This window comes from Geospiza fortis, unplaced genomic scaffold (genome assembly GCF_000277835.1).
Source record: "Geospiza fortis unplaced genomic scaffold, GeoFor_1.0 scaffold11, whole genome shotgun sequence".
Taxonomy (NCBI): domain Eukaryota; kingdom Metazoa; phylum Chordata; class Aves; order Passeriformes; family Thraupidae; genus Geospiza; species Geospiza fortis.
The window spans coordinates 1,661,993-1,682,462 of record NW_005054304.1 but is presented as its reverse complement, the minus strand read 5'-3'; the positions used below and the strand labels follow the sequence as shown (position 1 = coordinate 1,682,462).

The 20,470-nt window shown below is 35.2% G+C and overlaps 1 protein-coding gene across 1 annotated transcript in view; it reads right to left on the bottom strand.

Annotated features, from left to right (window-relative positions):
• LRBA (LPS responsive beige-like anchor protein) overlaps nucleotides 1-20,470 on the bottom strand; it is a 366,680-nt gene that overhangs the window by 98,648 nt on the left and 247,562 nt on the right. Inside the window, 4 exon segments of the mRNA XM_031066497.1 lie at nucleotides 1,826-1,945; nucleotides 3,134-3,274; nucleotides 17,781-17,893; nucleotides 20,157-20,272. Coding sequence (XP_030922357.1) covers nucleotides 1,826-1,945; nucleotides 3,134-3,274; nucleotides 17,781-17,893; nucleotides 20,157-20,272 — 490 coding nt within the window.

The window sequence follows — 20,470 nt, the reverse complement described above, 5'->3', positions numbered from 1 at the left end:
CAGGGAAACGTTCATTAAGCTTTTATTTCTGACAAACATTCAGCTTTTATTTTTCTGTAAGGAAGGTTACTTTGATTCTAACCAAAGTCCTCCTGATATTTAAGACCACAAATTCCTATCCCATCCAGCACGGGCAGCAGAGATTTTTTCCTTTTTTTCTTACAGTAATATCCATGTAATAGAACGACACAAGCTCCTCCTCAATCTGATATGCTTTAGAAGAAAAAGAAACATAGCTACTCACTCCTTCCCTGCATTTTATTTTCAAGACTTTGCATTCTTATCATTGTTCCAGTGTGGATTCTCTCCAACTAGCCCGCAGCTATGGGTGTATTCCAGCTCAGACCAAATTAAAGCTGGGCAAAATTGAAGGTTTTTGTCATACATTTTGAAAGTTACATTATTTTCTGTTGATGTATCTTCCATGAAATGTTACTCACTATTGTTATACCACAATATTGCTAATTCACATGCACTGGTGATGTACTAGAACCCTAAATATTTTTTTGTTTTTCCCCACAGTAGATTGTTCCTTGTGTTATAACTGTATGAGAACCTGCATGAAAATTACAATTATTACTTTTCCGTAATAAACTTCACCTAACACTTTTCTAAAATAATTTTTCCCTTCTGCAAGAAGCATTACCCATTTCGCTACACTTCCAGTGCCTCCCAATCTAATAGCAATGGAAATTGAGGCCTAACCTGTTATTATCAAGAAGAATTCTGCTCAGTACATCTTTCAATTTTAATAATGAACTGCTGGTAGCTATTCTCCAAATACAGTGGATTCTTTTAGACAGAGTAATCCCAGCTCACTCATAAGACAATGTAAAAAAGTAAGATCATCATCTGCTTCTTCTCTGTTCATAAGGTCTGTTACCTTTTCTCATCAGCAACTGTGATTGCTTTGACATAATCTCCTCTGGATAAACATGTGTTTCATTTGCTTGTCTCCAAGCTATCTTCCTGGCACTTAAACACAGTCTGATTATTTGCCTAAGTATTTTTCTGTGAATTGTAGTTAAACTCACCTCATAATTTCTTTGCTCCTTTTTTTTCCATATTAAATACTTGATTTGTCCATTACTGATATCTTTCTCCTTCTCAATTTCTCAAAAAAACCCAGAAAATGCACTCTGAAATTCCATCTGCCAATCTTGCAGGTGACAAGGAAATTAAGCCCATAATGACCAATTAAATTTGAAAAAGATCTAGCATGTTTGTAATTTATAAACTCTTCTTTCCCAATTTCATATAGACATTATATTTTTTTCTAAGTGGAATTAACTGCACTAGTCACTGATTGCCTTCAATTCTCACAGACACAAGACATCCCTTTTTCCACACTGTCAGTTGATAATTTTTGCATTCCAGTAATTTGCAAACCAACCCTTTTCTAACTGCCTGCTCACCACAAATATGAGTGAATGATTTTGTGTCACTTAGGTCTCTGGCTTGTTGCGTGACATCCTTGAGCTAGACCCTGATTTTCTCCAAATTACACTTGTCCATCCTCCTTCCATTAAAAAAATCCAACTCTGATAATAATCTAAGTTCTTATATCTGATCTTTCCCACCACTGCCAGCATCTTTGTCTTCTTTGTTTTCCTCCCCAGTTCAAAATATTTCAGTCTCAGGACTAAAAATGTTTGCTATAGTTTCACAGAAGAATTCACTGAAATATTCTCACAAAAGTAAAACCACGTGTCATCTCCCTTGCATCTTTTTCCAAATAGTGGGATGGCTCCCAGTCTTCTTCTTTCCATCCTACACTCCCAGCTGCAATAAAGGCAGAGGCAGTATAAATCAGGAAATGTTTTACCTTGATGTCAGAAGTGTCACGCTGACTGTTGCGCCACGCTCTTGAAATAGACGAAAAAGTCCTATCTGCATGATCAAACTTCCCACCTTGCAGATTTAGGAAAAGTGTTGTGAAGGGCTCCTAAATACATATGAAAAGATTAATTAAAAAAAAAAACCAACAATTCATGTCTTCAGAAATTTCAGGGTAAGAAAAGGACTTTATTATTCTTTTGGGTTCTGGTTGTGAATGATGCTATTTTTCTGGCAGACACATGATTAATAGCAAAGGGTTAATTCTATTATTTCTATTATTTAAGAATGAGAAATACAAATTGATCCTTGTTTATTCAATAAAATGCTTTTTAATCTTATTCCATGCATACAGATACTCAGATAAAGAACAGCAAATAAAACCAAAAGAAAATACTCAAAGGCTGAAGTAGAAACTACAGTTTGTGTCAGTTCTGACACAAATTGCTCTCAACAACATGAACAAGCTCAGGTGCCTTAAATCTTTATTAAACTAGCATGTAACAAAAATAGCGTGTTTTACTTTGTTCAAGGTGATCTGTTAATCTAAAAGGTAGCATCCAATACTAAGACCTTCAGGATTGTTATTGTTGCATATATAATTTATGATTTAAAAAAATTATTGGAAGATTTAAAAGCCTCGTCTTAGTTAAAGAACACTTAAGCACATATTAGTGGATAATTGCTTGAAATTAGCTAAGCACTGTAAATTACTTCAAGGATTTATGTATGCTTGTACATTCTAACAAGCTTTAATTAATGATGTGCTGCTAATGCTTTCCCAAAGAAATTACTTCCTAGGAGATAAATCACCTTTCAATTTTATTGAAAAATGCATTGTTTAACCAATACATTATCAATATGTAGTAGCACAAAGTACTTCCATATAAATTGTTGCAGATTTTTAAAAACTAATTATTTACATCACAGATCTTCACGATCATCAGAAATCAACTCTCAGTCATTAGGAGGGGAAAATTAAATATATTAATTAAGAACTACAAATGCTTGGTATTTGTTCCAGTCAGAAAATATGCAAGGAAGGGAAGTTAACCATGTTTAAAGAAATACGTACACTAAAAAGTAATTTTTAAGGAGAAAAAGCTTTAATGATTTGAAAAGGCTGTACCAGAAAAACTAAAACTTTCTGCTTGAACTTTGGAGCACATTTCTCCTATGCTACTGATTGCAATTACCAGAAAATTTCAGTACTCTCATATACCCTTCAGCTTTAGTTTCGATTTTTGTTGTTTTAATTACCATTTGAAGGAAAATAATTTTTTAAAGATATACTTACAATCCTTAACAACCACGTGAGTGCAAAACTTGCTGTTGAATAATGAGTGCCATAGTGAAATTTCGGGACCTGATCGTCTTCCCATGATTCGTATCTCTCGGCAAAGAACGCTGCTCTCTTTGGGTTCAAAGCTCCAATAGGCTGTGAGATGGGTAAAAATAAACTCATTAAGCAAATAAGATCAATGTGAATACTATCATATCATAGTCCCCTTGCTCTTTTTTGGTAACCAGAATTATTGGCATGCGTGGAGAAGACTATGTTTGGTGCTTTGCAAAAGCAGATGTTGATTCCTGTAAGCACCTGAGGAGATCTGTGTACTTGGAACCAAGATTTCATGCACACACACATGGCTGCTTGGAAAAATCTCCTCTGCATTACTACAGGCTCCATTTACTGCTGATTCAAGTCACTGACTCCATCCAATTCACAGTGGAATGTCTGGGACAAAGTGTTGTTTAACTTGGGTGCCTGTGGATATGTGTGCATGTTGGATACACTATTAAGCAAATAGTAAGCAACACTGAGAAACATTTTTTCTGACATTTTTTTGGAGAAAAAAGTAGTGATTGATGGAGTGGCAGAATATTAACAGCGGACTTGGAATTTTGATATTACTATTCTTGTTTCTATGCTTTCTATTTTCCACCTCGAGCAAAGTTTTACTTAATTCATATAATTTTAACTTTAGAAATAGACAAATGAAAGATCAGAATTTCTATATAAAACATTTATATAAAAGAAACAACATATGTATTACCAAAAATATCTATCACACTTTAACCAATACTATTATTCTTTGTCCAGTGCTTACCTAGAGTGTAAACACCCAGGGATTTATTTAAAAGTAGGAAATATAATATTTTGCTATCTATAGCTGTGTATTTCCTCAGCAGACTTTTGTATAAATTACTTGAAAGAACATGAGTACAGGTCGCACAAATCACTGAGAAACCCAAAAGCGAATTTAGCAATTCCACATGTAAAATGCTGTAAGAGTTCTAAAATATCTTTGGATATATATGCAAAATATGTGTGTAATACAATTTTGTATACAGATATAGCACACTGTTTGCATGTTATTAATGTAAATTATGTTCATCTGTATGGACAATGGGTGCATTCAAATATAAGCAAAGAATAAACATGAAACAATATTTCCTTCTCTCTCTTCTTCAAGAATAAATATACTTAAGAATAGACTACAAGGTGAGGAAAAACTAAAAGTCCTTGAACGAAAGTATCACTAACCTCATCTTTCATTTAAGCAGAGTTCAAGTGAAAAACTCTCTCTGCTATTGAGATTATGATTATTCAAATAATAATTCTTCTTTGTAGCTCACGTGAAATTTGGCATACAAGCTTCAAAGTATTTTCTCTTCTAGGACAGATTAGATCTTTGAATGACCTAAAATCTAATCTTACATTTTTTACTTAGAGCAGCTTTCACATTGCAGTAGGATAAAGAAAAACATCTTAGGTTAATTACTATTTTTGCAGTTCACTAATTTGAAATATAATGCTTTAAAAGAAGCTGTTCCTGTATAAAAGGATTTTTATCTGATTTAGCAAATTTATTCCAGGGAAGTATGAAACTGACTCCAAGAAGTCGCTTTGTTACAAGAACCATTTTGGAATCTCCATTTGTACTGATTTTCCCTAAAGGCTCAGTTATGCTTGAGGAAGAAAAGAAAAAAGAAGGTCATTTGTAGACAAATTATACAAATTAAAAATAGGAACAGTGTTGTGCTGTATGGTTCTGTAACATTTAATGTATTCTCTTTATCTGCCTCTATTATTACTCTGCAAATGAGTATAGCCCAAATCAATAGTTATAGAATTACATTCCTTGAATATAAAGCTAAACTCAATTAGAATTGATTCCATTCTCTTTCCAAAAAATAAAAAAAAAGGTATCATGCAGAGATCTATATAGCCAGAATCCACAGTATTGATTTTAGCTGTTATTGTTACAGTTGGTTTCTGAAGCCTGCAACAGGACAACTATCAAGACATGTCACATTTATTTGCAAGCAAATAAAAAAAAAGTCCCCAAATGAAAAAAGCTTAGGGGAAAAAAAAAAAAAAGAACTGTGGAGCTGTGCACTGACAATGATACACTATCAGCTTACTCAGAGAAGTTACAGTGGGAATACACACATTGAATTATACATTACACGAATGCACTGATTTATTGTGGTAATAACATCCACCTCATTAAAAGATTCTGCTTTGCTGCAGTTGGAGGGCTACATATTGTTTACTGCTATAAATTAATGGCAGTGCACAGAAGACTGTAGAGCCCTTCTAACAATAGATCTGTAATGACAGTGCTGTATATCACAGCTTCCCCAGCAGCTTCATAATAAAATGGAGACAATGTATTGGGCTAATACATTCTACCAGGCAGGCCCATATTTTTCTGACAACTGCTTCTAAGGATGAGGTGATTCTACTGTGTTACACTGCACTGGGCACAGTTAACTACAGAAAAAAGGAGAAAAAAATTTAATTGAAATTTCTCAGTTATTTCATATCACAAAATTAACAGGAAATCATGATTACACACTGTATTCCCTCCCCTGTGGGTAAATGCCAAGGGGAAAAGAGGAACTCCAAACTAAGCTGTGCTAGATGTAGCTGGGAGACCACAAATTTACACTGCTCAACTCAGTTTCACTACAGCTTCTAAGGAAGAATGAGCTGAAAAGCTTTCATATCCTGAAATTCCAGAACATATTTTATTTGCAGCACCTCTTTTCCCAGAGGAAAATCAGATTTTAGTTCACCAATAAAAAAATGTTTATTTAGATGGAGAAGGGAAAATGAAAGTAGAGAGTGAGAAATTCCAATGACCAAAAACAATAGAGGAAATTATAGGAGTAAAAATGAAGAATGAAATCACTGATGGCTGCAAAGTTTTCAAATCAAATTGAAAAATGGATTATGTGTATGGCTTTCAAGTCAGAGTCCATTTAAAAAGATGATCCAAACTGGGGCAAGAACTGGGGTAAGATAGTTTTTGGTTTCACTTTTCCCAAGGCATGATCACTTGTTTTTTGGCCCAAAGTGGTTGTTGTAACATGTGCTACAGTTATGAAAGTAAAAAGCCATTCTTAACAACGCAAAACAACTCAATGATATTATTTTTTCAAGTACTCTTAAATATAGGAATACCTCAAAAAAAAAAAATTTCACATTTTTACCAAGAACTGAATATAGTAAATCTGAGTCTTTGGACCAAGCTTGCTTGCTTCCTTTGAAACATAACAAAGAAAAATGGTTTGCTGAAAAATAACTGAATAACCCTGACTCTTATCATCTACTCTGTCAAATCTGTCCAGACACTGTGGTGTACAGTTTTATTTGTTAGTTCTTATTCTTGCTCTGTGCCAGACATTGGAACACTGACCCATCTCGCCTCTGCTTCCAGAAGAGGCCCCACTGCACCCAACAGAAGAAAGCAGAATGTTCACTGCTCCTCTGCAGAAGGCAGAATTTCTCCTGGGCTCTGCCACCCATGCTCAAGAATACATAAATTTTGGAAAATTGCTAATGATTTTAAATAAACAGATTTAAGTCTTCTAAAGAAAGAATTACAATATGACTTTTTATAGTTCTACATTTAAGAAGGTAAGAGGTGCTTCTTACGCCTATCTAATGTGCTTTCATATTTTAAATAGCGTTGCTCTAAATATTTCACAATTTCATTATGAAAAAAAGGAAAGTAATTAAAAAATAAATTTAAAAAAAAAGAAAAAAGAGGGGAAAAAAAGAAAATTATTTTTCTTTGTGATTTCTTACACTGTTTTCTCACCCACATATAACAAGGTATTTGTATTCCTGTGAATACAATTTTTTGTGTTACTGTATCGTGTTTAGTAGCATCCTTGCCAAGCATGATGTTTGTTTCTCAAACATCTTATTTTCAAGATGAGTATCTGGTTTTCATTACTGATATTTTTCATATTGGGCCTAAAGGACCAGGGGGACCCTTAGGTCATCTGATATAGCCTTGAGCTTGTGTGACAAGAGGTTAAATGCCTTTGCATTGTATGATTTTGAGTCCAACTATTCACACTTGATTACAGCACAAGCTGTATTTGGCCAAGCCGCTTTCCAGAAAGGCATCTGACTCCTGAGTATGTGGACAATCTGCTACTTTTCTTGGAAGCTTTTTCTTCTGATAACTCTTACCCTCATTCTAAAAACTATATGTATTTCAGTTTGGTTATGAATTTACTGATGTGTTATCAAAGAGCTCTTACTAAGCTTCTCTCTGATATATCACAAAGTCTCTACGTGCCCAGTATATTCTGAATTTAAAGATACTTACAGACTATAACTAGGCTTTTTAATAAATATAACAAGTTCTTGTTATAACAAGCTCTTCAGGTCTTCCATTTTAAGGCATTTCTTCCACCCCTAAGATTTCTCTGCTTGCCCACTTCTCAGTGTACTCTAGCATTCAGGAAACTGAAATGTGTTCAGTGTTTCATTGTTGGTTTTCTCCATAAATATGCCAACTGCTGGAAACTCTGCTGCACTCAAACCTTGCTAAGTTACTTTGTGTATCATCAACATAAAATTGACTGAACTAGCCAATAGTTGCATTATTGTCAGTAGGACAGCCTCATCACTGAGTAAAATTTTTTTTCCCCAACAGAGATACAAAGACAAGATGCAAGGGTTTAACTAAACCCAAACCTTATTCACTTAGGTCAGCTGGAAAATATCTGGGAATAAACTCATATAGTGTAGATCATTACTCTCTCATCTGTCATTTTGGGGTTTGAGAACAGCCAAAAAATGCTATTCCCCCCTCTCAACCTAGTCTCACTCACTGCTAGGCCTCACCATTCTTCCTCTCAGACAACTGGCTATGGTTTTCTTAAAAATTAGGTCCCATCTTATTAGAGGGTATCTTACCCTTAATACATATCTAACTCAAATTAATTGAAGAACCATATCCCAAAGAAAACAACAAACACAATTATCTGCTGAACGGTTTGAGCTGCCCTCATTGATCAACCAAAGTGTCCTTGAGGTGTAAGATTTAAAAAATGGAAACCATTTATCATGGAGAAAAACAGTCCTTACCAATTCATTCACAAAAAAACACTGGTTTCACAGCAGATGCTCCCCAAAACCTACATCAAAGACTAGGCTAGGAGGGGGATATATGAATTTAGATAAATCAAAACTTACCTGAAGCCAAAGGATAGAATTTGACAGAACCTTTATTTCTTCCCCAGTAAGCATTTCAATGATACACAATAATTCTGAACTGATATGCTATTTTTATTATTAATTATGATTCATAATTTAGTCACTTAAGAACATGAGCAGCTACTTGAATTTTATGTACTTTCTTAGTTAAATAAGGAATTCTCTAGTTGAACGCTTTAGTTCAATAAGGAATTCTCTAGTTGAACTTGTACACACAATGTTAAAACTGCAATAATTATAATATTAGTGAGTGTACTTTACCTATTTTGATACAAACACATCATCACATTCTGCTTTAAAAACTTTTAAATACCCCAGTTTCTATTCTCATAACTGAGAATTCGATAAGGGCTGGAACAAAAGCAAAAACAGGTCACGTGCATGCAAATGAAAAGTATTTGTACATATGGTTTATATTTCAGATGTTTTTAAGAGCACACATGTTCCTTTGAGACATCAGGAACAGTCAGGAAAAACTGATCTAAAGATGGTATAATAGCTAGAATATCTGAACATGTCAATATAAATAATACTTAATAGTGCAAAAGACAAAAGATTCCCAAAGTTCATAGTTAAAAAATATGGGTCATAAGCTGATGCTAAGCATAAAAATGAAAAAGAAAATCCCTATTATGCAATATTAGTGATGTTTAAGCAATAGGTCAGTGACAGGATATGCCTCAGGTCACCTAAAACCTTGGAGGAATTTGAATTTAAAAGAAAAATCTCCATGCCTTCACATTACCAACACTAGTACCAAGGTTGTTACAACCACCTGCAGCAGATTGCAAAACAATGCACTGCTGAACTGCAAACTAATTAAGGACACATCAATGAAGCACAGTAAGGTTTAATCACAATCAGCACAACTGAATGTGTCACACACTTTGCACCTGAGGTATTACACCTTAATACTGCTGGGAAGCCAAACTGAAGGCAGCTGTTATGTGTTGTACACTTCCAAGAAGTCAGGGAGAAAGGAAACAGGATTTCCCTAGGAGTCACGAGGGAAATCCAGCTGCTTGAAGGCAGTGAGGAGGGTATGGACTTAGAATATAACCCTGCCAGTTAAAAGATAACATTTGCATGCACTCTCCATGACTTAACCTGTCAACTGAAAGAAAACCCTGCACTGTTATTCCCTTGTTTAAAAAACAAACAAAAAATACTTCCATGGGTTTTGAGAAATAGGATTAAGTGAGAAGTCACATGCACTTGAGTCATAGCAGGAGATGAAAACATTCTCTGTTTGCCTTTCTTTTACAGACCATGTTCCCAGCCAACCCATCATATAAGCCACAGAAAACAGCTGCCATCGTACCTAACACAGATCCACATAAGACAATCAGAACTAAAACATAATCCTTTTTGTTTGTACTAAGAGCACAGGACCTCAAGCCAAAAGCTGACACAAAGTCACATTTGATGCAGATTTCTCTCAGGGCACACAAAATAAACATTATTCTGTAAGCACCAAGCCTGAGAAAAGGAGCAGCAGAAGGCTAGAAAGGGTTACTTGGGAATGTATAAGGAGCTTTTTATTGTAATCTGTACTGTTTCAGTACAGAAACAGGAAACTATTCCAATCAGATTATATCAATCCTGAATAAAAATCAGCTAAGAGCCCATCAATGTATCTTGTTTCACACATGCATTGCTTTCCTCCTAAAGTGAATTCACCCATCATCTTATACCCTGTTTCATAAGATCAGATTAGTCAGCCATCATCTTTAATATCATCAACAGATGAGCATTGTCAGTAAGTTTTATCAGCTCCCATTTCACACTCTTTTTCAGATAAGCATCTACGCTGAACAATATAAAGTACCAAACAAACTTTTGGAATGTCAGCGACCACCCCACTTTGGAAATGAACCTTGTGTTTATGACTCTGAGGCAGCTTCAAGTGACTGGCTGGATATTATATCTAAATTATTTTAATTACTCTTGTTAAACTATTCACCTCAAACTTTTAGGATCATACCATATCTTTTCTTAGTAATTTTTTTTGTATTGATTTCCCTCATTTGATCTACATTTTTATCTGTTGATGTTTGAATTTTAGAAAGATCAGTTGATGTGCACATCAAAGTCCACAGCCTGAGAACCACCTTAAACTCCTCCTTAAACAAAGGAGGACTCATTATTTTACCATGTTCTCGTTTTCTGACCACTATTTTTAAGCCTGGATTGTTGTTTGACCCCAAGAGGCTTCCTGCTCCTAGGAGTTTGACCAACTCAGCTTTAAACAGCTCCAGTTAGGTGAGAAAAATCCCATATTCATTTCCCATATGAGTGCAATATTTAACTTGGCCACCATCGTGCTTGTTCAGAAATCTGAGTTACATAGATGTGTGCTGCAGCACCCATAATCTACTGAGTTCAAATGCATGAATATAAAAAGGAAGAGAGACTGCATCAAGAGAATAACTTTCACTTTACATTAGGAAGTCAGAAAACACACATTTAGAATGTCTATGGCCCAAGACACATGTGTGAAATTACTTTATTTTGATTTCTAGTAGATTTTATGACCAGACATGTGCCCCATGGTTTCTTGTGACAGTTTAAAAGGTCATGAACCTCCTTTAGTTCATTTCCAATTGGAAGATGACATATGTCCAGGACATCTAAAACTGAAACAAGAGCAAGATGGACAATAACAGCAGATACAAAATTAGAATATAATTTCAAACATCCACGGTTCATTTTGAGCTACAATTTTTCTTATCTTTGGGAATTTTTACATTCCAAACAATACTCCTCCTTGAGGCAAAGCAAGATTAAAATTATTATGGTTATTACTAAAATGACTCTTTTTGATCCTGTAAACTTGGCTTTTACCCAAATATCTAAATAATTTTTTTTAATTTAAAAATATTGCTTGAAGATAGCTAAGTGATCCTAGAAACTGATATATGCATCTGAAGTACAAATAGTATGCTTCCTGTGACTTCAGAAAATAAGCCTGTGGTGGGAAGAGAGGAGAACATGGAAGAAAAAGCAAGAATGGAAATGAGAAGCATTCTATCTATTGTAACATTCTTTAGAGGAGGTGGTATGACACAGAGAATAACCAACTAAAGACAAGAAAAAACCCTCAAAGGTGATGCTATAAAAGGCTGGTTATGACACTGTCATTGAGCAACATAAAGTACCAGAATATGTCTACCTGCACTCAGAGTAGGATGAGAGAAAGGATGTTTTGATAATCATCTCAGAGATACATTTGGGTCAAGTTCCAGCCTCAGCAGGTCTCCACAGGAGTTGTGGAGAAACAGACCACTGTGGAAATCACATGTTTGTTAGAAAAAAAGTCCTGAGATAGATGGCACATGAAGCTAAAATCAACCTATCAACTCAGTTGTGGGAATCCTTAAAATCAGACGGGTTTGGGGAAAGCTGCAAAAGGCAGGCCTCAGAGACAGCAGAACAGCAGTTAGAGCTAAGCAGTAGCCGTAAGATTTGTCAGCAGAAAAATTACATAAGTAGAAAAGTAAGGACAAATAGAACAATGGTCTGTGTATTAACGCTTGTCTAGAATAACTCCCTAAGCTACAGAAAAGTATATCTAGCAAGATATTAGGAAGTTCTAAGCTTAATAATGGAGCTCTGTGCATTGTGTTTTAAGGCTTACAAGCAGGCATTGTATTCGAAATAAGCAAGCATTCTTTTAACCAAAGGTATGTGTGCCTATAGTGGCTGGATAGAACTACTGTCAATATGCTTTTGCTTTGTGTGATTGGTCAAAAAACTTTCAAAGTAAGTTATTAAGTTCTTTGTCTGCTACCGAGGATGTGAGCTACTAGCATCTTCCCATTGTCATAACCATGTAATGAGACTGATGCTAGAAAATAAACAGCTCGAGGTACCTTCCCCAGCAGTCCCGCCCTTTTCGTGATTTGTACATAGACCCCCCCGTCAGCAATATCAATCTTCATCCTTAACGGGAAAGAAATTGACACTAAAATCCAAACAGCTGAGTGTCTCTAAGGACCACGTCTAAGTCGGCCTTAACAACCCAACATCTACTTAATTTAAACAAACCCGTCTTGCTCGCAGCTGTCCCTGTGTTTTTCCCCCGAAATAGTCTCGGGGTGTCCCTGTCCGTGGTGCTGAACCCCAGGCGCCGAGGCTCGCTCTGGGAGGGTCCCTGGCCGTGGTGCTGCAGACACGGCCTGGGGACAGAGGGACAGAGGGCTGGGGCACGTCAGCCACAGACCCATGGGACCCTTTGCAGCTTTGTCTCCCAATTTTGGCAAGTGCGCTTCTGGAAATGTTAGAACACAGTAGCTCAGCTGTCAGAAAGGATAATCGACCCATTTTATCGCTCATCCATGACGGCATCTGTCTGAGCGTCACTGGCATTCCAGAGTTCCACAAAATCACTTTTCCCCATTTAGAACTGGGAAAAAATGATCTTATTAAGTCAAAACTTCCAAGGGAACATAACAGACTACTCAACGCTTTAGCTTGTACTCTTTCTAATTACAAAACAGATTATCCAATCTGAACAAAGAAATCCCATAATAGTCCTAAAGTTCTACAACTGTCATGGGATGTGAACTTAATAATCTTACACAGCTTCCTTCAAAGACAGTCTTTGCAATTCTCTTCCCATCTTCCCTTTTCAGGTCTCTATGTATGCAATGAAACCAGATCAGGAAAAGAGGGTCTTCATTCTCCTAGCTAGATTTTTCTCTTTTATGGTTTCCTAAATTTAACCAACACAAGAAAGGTTCTGCTCCAAGTACTTCCTGTTTGTATGCTTCCCTTCTCCTAAAAGTTTCTCCCAATGTGATTATGCCAAATGTTTAGGTCTGTCAGCCTACATTTAGAGAGGATGAAGTACTCCTCTCCTCCAAGAAGCAACTTGTGTTTCACAAAAAAAAACTATGAAAACTTGTTATCTAAAACTGGAGAGGATCTGAGAAATAGACTTTATCCTAAAAATACTAAAATCCATACTGGACTAAAAAATGAATAATGAAATATGTGTCTCCTTTTCAGATATCACAGATATCCCAGGTATCATTCAGGCTGGCATTAATATCTCAAACATTGTTTCTCGAGATATCCAACATTCTAGAAAATTTAATGGGCCTTCTTGTAAATACCATGGATTCTAATACAAAGTTTGAAACATTTTACTTCCTGTAAAGTCCTGCTTTAAGCAGGGATTCATGTGAAGCACCCTGAAAGGAAGAATATTTGCACCTTCCTTCTGAGGATATCCTGTCTGACTTTGGAATACTTTTTAACTAAGTGGTACCTTTTGTCACAGATACAGATGACAAATTTCCTGCCTGAAATACCAGTGACAAGACAGCCAGGACAGCTGCTGAGCCCAGCAGTGCCATGCCTCAAAAGTTTTAGTGCCTAAATTCCAGATGTAATTGCCTATCAAAATAAGTGACTGCCACTACATCCACTCTTGTTATTTCTCACACTGTTCTTCTCATCCTCCCTTAGTGTCCAATTTTTGAACATGCTTTATACTTAGAAGGACACTGAGTCCTGGTGAGTTCATCAGTTTTAACTGCACTCCTTTTGTGCGTATTCAGCACGAGCTGAATACAATGTAATTTACATTTCCTATGTGAAAGCACTTGAGTCACAGAATATCTGCATAGGATTTAATGCCTCTCTAGAAAAAAAAGATTTCTTTTAAAAATTTGCAAAACTCTAATAGGTTCACATCAAACCATTTTTTAGTTTCTATCTCTGCCAAGAGGAAAATAACTAAGCAAATTTCATGCCCATCCCAAATCTGCTTCTACGCAAGGGAAAATATGAAGCACAAGTTTTATATGCAGTGCTTTTGTGCTTCCGAAATGGGAACCCTGCAACAGAATTCAGGTTGGCATGCTGAAGAACACCCAACAGCAAAGCTGACATCAGAACAACAAAACTACTTTAATTTTTCATAGTAAAAAAAAAATCTATTACTTCTCTTCCATCAAGGTGTGTTTTATATTAGTGGCTCCCACATACTAATTAAACACCTCACTTCACTAAGGTGAGAGCTATTTGTTGCTTCTGTACACTAGACTGGAAAATAAGTCATTACATGCATAACAGCCTCTATAAAATTGATGATGATTTAGCAAATACTGCATGGAATAGATAAAAATATTAATAAAAATATTATTATGTACACATGTAGCTATACTGCAGAGAAAAGAAGATTTAAGAGCAGCATAAATTTCGTCTTCCAGTAACATCAGTTTATGATCTTACACAAACGTTGTGCCTTATGAAAGGAAAATTATCAACAGCTCCTTGCATACAGCAAGGATGCAAAATGTAACAAACAACAAGATGTAACAAACTTTTGAGAGTATAAAATCATGCTTCCATATCTCAGTATTTGCCATATATTTTTACTTCTATTTTCTTTCCTTATCCAAGTTCAGAAATACAATACAATTTATTGCTTCCACTGAATAAGGAAAAGAATGTGCTCATGAATAACATAGGTGATGCAGAAAAGGCAACACGTTCAGGTGGGAAACTGTGCCTGTTGTATAAATAAAATATATACCTCTATAAATACAATATGTAATACTCATTCCAAAGCACAGTCACCTCTTAAGGAATAAACACTTGAGTCAAAGCAGGGTAACAGACTGGCAGTGCACTCCTGGCATTTGTCAGGAGTGTTCGTCAGGCTGACAGCAATATTAACCACAATCCATTCCAGTTGCCTTGGTTTATCATTGTGTGACTGATGTTCAAAACAGTGCCAGAAGAATCTGCTTAAATAAAGTGTTGGTTTAACCTACACTCTGCAGTTATTTAAATCTGTACTAACTGTGGACTCCTAGCTGACACATTAAAATAACCTATTACTTAGATTTGACACAACTTGCAATTTCTAAACAATTTTTAAAAAGTAAATTCTTCATTGTCTTAGGCACCAAAAAAAAAAAAAAAGAAAATATATTGACCTGACTTCCTTTCTGCCAGATCAAAATCAAAGTTTTCCTTTTCTTTACACAGTGGAAGCACTAAACTGTGATGAGTCTCTGGGCATGCATAAGGAAAGGAAATAAATGACTGTTACAACCATGTAGACATTTAAGTGAAATATAAATATTTTAAAAACATTTAGCAGTGCAAAAGCATGGACATGCCAAAATACATAATTACTAAATATTTGGAACCACTACCCCCAAGATAACAGTGCTACAATGAAAATATCACAATATTTTCCTAGTAGAATATTAGCAAGGTCTTCCAGATACTTGTCACAAATTCATCATCTGACATGAAGTTTAACATTTAAGCTACATGGAGTTGATACTGCTAGAACTGCCAAAATAGTAACCAAAACTTGAACTGCTTTATTTGAAACAGGTATGGCATAAAGACTCTAATTGTGTGTGTATATGTACATACACATAGATATGTGTATATATATATATATGCAATAATTATGCGCTGTTTAAAGCTCCCAGTTTTCCAGCAAATGCTTGAGAAGGTTGAATGTAGATAGAGATGAAATCTGAGTAATGTCCTCCCTCAGCACCAGCAATGGAAAGATTCCCTCAGAACTGAAAGCACACTTAGCAATCCTCCTCAAAGACTACTTTCATGAACAGAGAAATCCATATAACCAGTCAATGTTAATAACAAAAACATATAAATAGAGCAGGTTTGCTATCCAATGTCTCAAATGGAGCTAAGTGCCATACCTGACTTAAAATGAGGAAAATATAGTCTCTTTCAGGAGGAAGAAAGACCAGGACTACAGTGCTGATTGAATTGACAGCACTTGGAGAATTCTTTTCCTTGTCTTCAACTATTTCAGCAATGACATGATCTATGCAGAAGCATCACTTAACAAAAGTTAATGGAAAATGAGGTTGCAAAAATCATGGCATCACCAATGAATTTATTAATGATTAGTACACTTAATTTGTGTACTAACTCAAGCTATGCAGGACTGATGTTACTTTTAAGTTTTCAATGTTAATTTAAGTGCAATTCACAAGAGTATTCTAGCTTGGTGATAGATATTTTTGGCTGTAAACTACCTTCAGATACTTTCTGGCCAGAGGATTATTAAATAGAATTTATTGAATTCCACAAAGAAAAAAATATTTTCAAATAAATAAATGTTTACCTTTTAAAGATTTGTTAAAATATAAAATATGTGCAGGTTTACCTATGAATGTGGATCTGTGTCAGCCAGACATTCTAAGAAACCTTAGAGTTAATGACTTCTTCACATTAAGTAACACTATTAGGAAAAGTTACAACAATAGTACCTCAGAATCTCTGCTTTAGCTTTAAACGTGTACATATACACATTCAAAAGGCATGGTACAGTCTTCAAATACATATACACACACACATATTCAAATATATATAAACATATATATATATATATATTTGTCTAAATATTTGCTGACTATACAGTACCTTTTTTAAGGTTAAAAAAACTAAATCAATAATAAAACCTTTTCACAGACTAGTTTTTAGTTTATTCAATTGCAAACTGAAAGCAAAAACTTTTAAAGCTGCCATATTTCTATGGGCATTTTTAGTAGCAAATTACCAATTTATATAAGACTTTAAAAAAAGAGCTATAATTAAAATACTCTCCTTACCTTTTCTACTAATTAGCTATATTGCTCCACATGCCAACCATTTCCCATAAAAGTTACATTTTAGAAAAAGACCCTGCTTGCTGATCAGTGCACCCAGTCCTTGTAGAGAAAATTAGAGATACTTCTACTTTGTAAAATGAAATAGTCCCTTCTGGGAAAGCATTGCAAGAGAACAATCACACTCTATAAACAGGCTGTATATCGAATCTGCAAATGGTGGGGGGACTGTTGCAAAAACTCACAAGGCTACTCTGCCAGAAAGGAATTGTTTGGAAAAGTTGTTCAAACCTGGCAATGTCTTTCTGACAAAGGACAGCTGCATTACTCCAGCATATCTGAAGGGGTGCACAGAGGAAATGATAAAATGAAGTTTCTACTCATTGGAATATGGGCAGTGATTTAACAGTACCTAAAATAAAATGGTACCACAGGGTTTGCTACTAAAAAAAGTACAATTCTCATCAGAAAAAAATAAACAGAAAAAGGCTAATTTTTAATCTTTAACAGCCTCAGCATTTCTGACTTCATTAAAATTTGAAATGAAATGTAATGTCTTTGTTCCAACTAGGAGCACCTTCCAACAACAATTATTGGGTTGATATAATCAGAGGCAATAAGAATACATTAATAATTCATTTTTACACAATCTGATTCTTATTATCAGTACACACATGAAGAAATTAAACACTTTTAAAGGTCGTGCAGGAAACATTAATACTAAACATAGTACTAAACATAGAAAATGTTTACAAGACTACAAACTACTATGATAAAACTATAAAAGTGTATTTGATGACAAATACCTTTGACAAATCCCTGAAGTTGCTAGGAAGCGTAAGGTCCAACTCCTCTGACTCATAGTTGGTGATAACCCAAGGGAAGACAGGGTACTGATTCAAATCATTGTAAGTTCGACCTGACAAACAACAAAAAAACTCCACTGTGAATAAAGAGCTACATTTAACTAAAATACCAATCTCACAGATGCAACAATATAACTTTATGAGCTGCTTGAAAGAACTGCAGTTTATTTCAGATCTGTTATAATTTCAACATTCTATTTTGCTTTATTGAAAGGATAATGGAAAAGTTGACAATATGCTAGTATTTAATCTAAAACATTTCAGCCCATTTCCCTTTAATTGTAAACTCTTTTGCATACAGTAAGATTGACAGTTAAATTCATTAATTTCCTATGCATTTCTCTTTCCTTGTTTACATCATCTTGTCTTCCATTTCCTTAAGGTGAAACACTTCCAAAAATGGAGGGTCGATGATTTTTGTTGATACTAAAAATTAAAGCATTCTTTTTACATAATGTCTTAAATACAATATGTGAAAGAAGAATGAAGTAGCTCAGGAATTCAGACTGAAGAAATTTTCTATTAATAACTGCTTCATCTAGAGAATCACTTTGAGGAGAATTCATTCTTGCCCATTGTCCATCTATGGATATGCCAACATTTACCAGGACAGAAAATTTGTTTTGGATATAGGTTCATGTGTACATCTTCATATATCTAAGATGGAAATAATACACTTCTTCCAGTAAAAACAAAATATTCAATTAGAATAAACATATACCACACACACCAACACATCACAAAGCCTGGTATCTAAATTTAAAATGCAGTTTTTACATAGATCCTGGCTCTTTTATTATATTGTTGCAGAGGCTTATTCATTCATATCATCTTCAATCATCATGTTCTTGAGATTTTGTTCAGCCTGGTCTTAAAAGTCTCCAAAGACAGGTTTTAACCTCTTTCCCAGGAATATTATTTTACAATCCAATCTGTAAAGTTGACAGAAAACATTTTCTAAATCTCCACCACAGTTTTTCTTCTACCAGTTTTCTCACACAACTCAGTATTTTTCCAGCATGGTTTGCAGAATTTTTAAATTATATAGCCAGTCTTTCCCTGATCACTTGGCTTTATTGCACATTACCTGTTATTGAGGATTAAGGCTACTTACATGACACTGGGGTAACCATCATTCTTTTAGCCCCCTATCATGGGCAGCTCAACTTTCCCTCTTTCCATAACGTTATCTTTTTGCTTTTTCTAACCTCAAACACCAAGCAGATAAGAATTCAATTTATAATTTCAATAATATATTAAAGCTGAAAAGGATCATTCATTGGAGCCATAGAAAAGAGTGTCATGATGAGCCTCATTCAGCTTGAGCAGTAACGAGGCAAGCAGATCGACCCCTACTTTGAAAAATCTGTCAGCATCCTGGCACCTCTATCTTGATGACTGATTACAGAAAGCACCAAAAGTGACCATTTGTATAAAATGCAATTAGTGCAAGTACAGGCATTTGTTACATCAATGGTTTTAGCAAGAGCAAAGCCTAAAAGGGAATTAACAGAGCTTTCACCACAGAAAACAGCTGAAAATTGAGAAATTTTCTGAGTTGCTCAGAGGATAGAATGAGTTGGAAAATAAAAGGGATGTCATGATACCCAACAGTCAGCCTCCACTTAGTAAACTGAAGCCCAGCTGGTTAGAAGCTGATGGGGTAAGATGTGTTAAACAAAATATAGTTCAGTGTTTACAGAATGAGTGGTTAGGACAAAAATAAGTGAATAAAAATTAGGCTTGGGTTTGGATTAATGGTGTCCTAGACCAGCAGCACTGGCAGTCCAAGCACTACACCCTTTCTTGAGACCAACCATGCATCCTGCAACAGTGGTATTTATTGGCTCCAGGAATATTCTGCTCACTGGCTGAGATTTCCTAGAAATCTCAGCATCTATGATATTTAGGGAGAAAACTTATTGCATCTATGATATTTAGGGAGGATAGTAGTTACGAAAATTAAAACTTAGAATACTGAAGATAAAGAAGTTCCTATTTCTGAGACTTTGCTAAATAGTTAACAGTCTATATCATTCCTGTCCCCCCGCAACAGTCATGATATTCTGATTTTAAGTGCAGCTCAGTACAGTGTTATGAATACCTCTCTAGTCTTACATCAACATAAATATAATTATGAATGAAGTCAACTTAGGAGGATTTTTGTGAAGATTTTCAGGACACAATCATACATAGACAAAACTACTCATTACAAGAGCAAAATATATTTGTGCCCCATGGCTACTGAGACTGTGCCATGGCTAACTCCTTTTCTGTGTAATTACAGTAATTTGGATGAACATTAATTAGCAATACCTGCTATAGTGTTTAGAAACATCAAGTATTCAAAGTTGGAAATCTCTCGGTGCTGCCATCGCTGGGTCATGTTGGAAGCTTTGAAGATCTGTCGTGGACTAGCCAAAGAAATGCGTCTGAAAACAAGGAAAATTGGAAAAAGTAATGAGAAAACTGGTGGGTCTTCCTTTTTTACATAGCTGATTTTTAGTGGCAGTAGTACATATTCTTTCTACCAGGTCTGGGCTAGATTTCTCTGGAGATCAAACTGCCACTTGGATACTTGAAGTTCATTTTTAAAGTTTTATAATCTAATAAGAATAAAAAGAATTAAT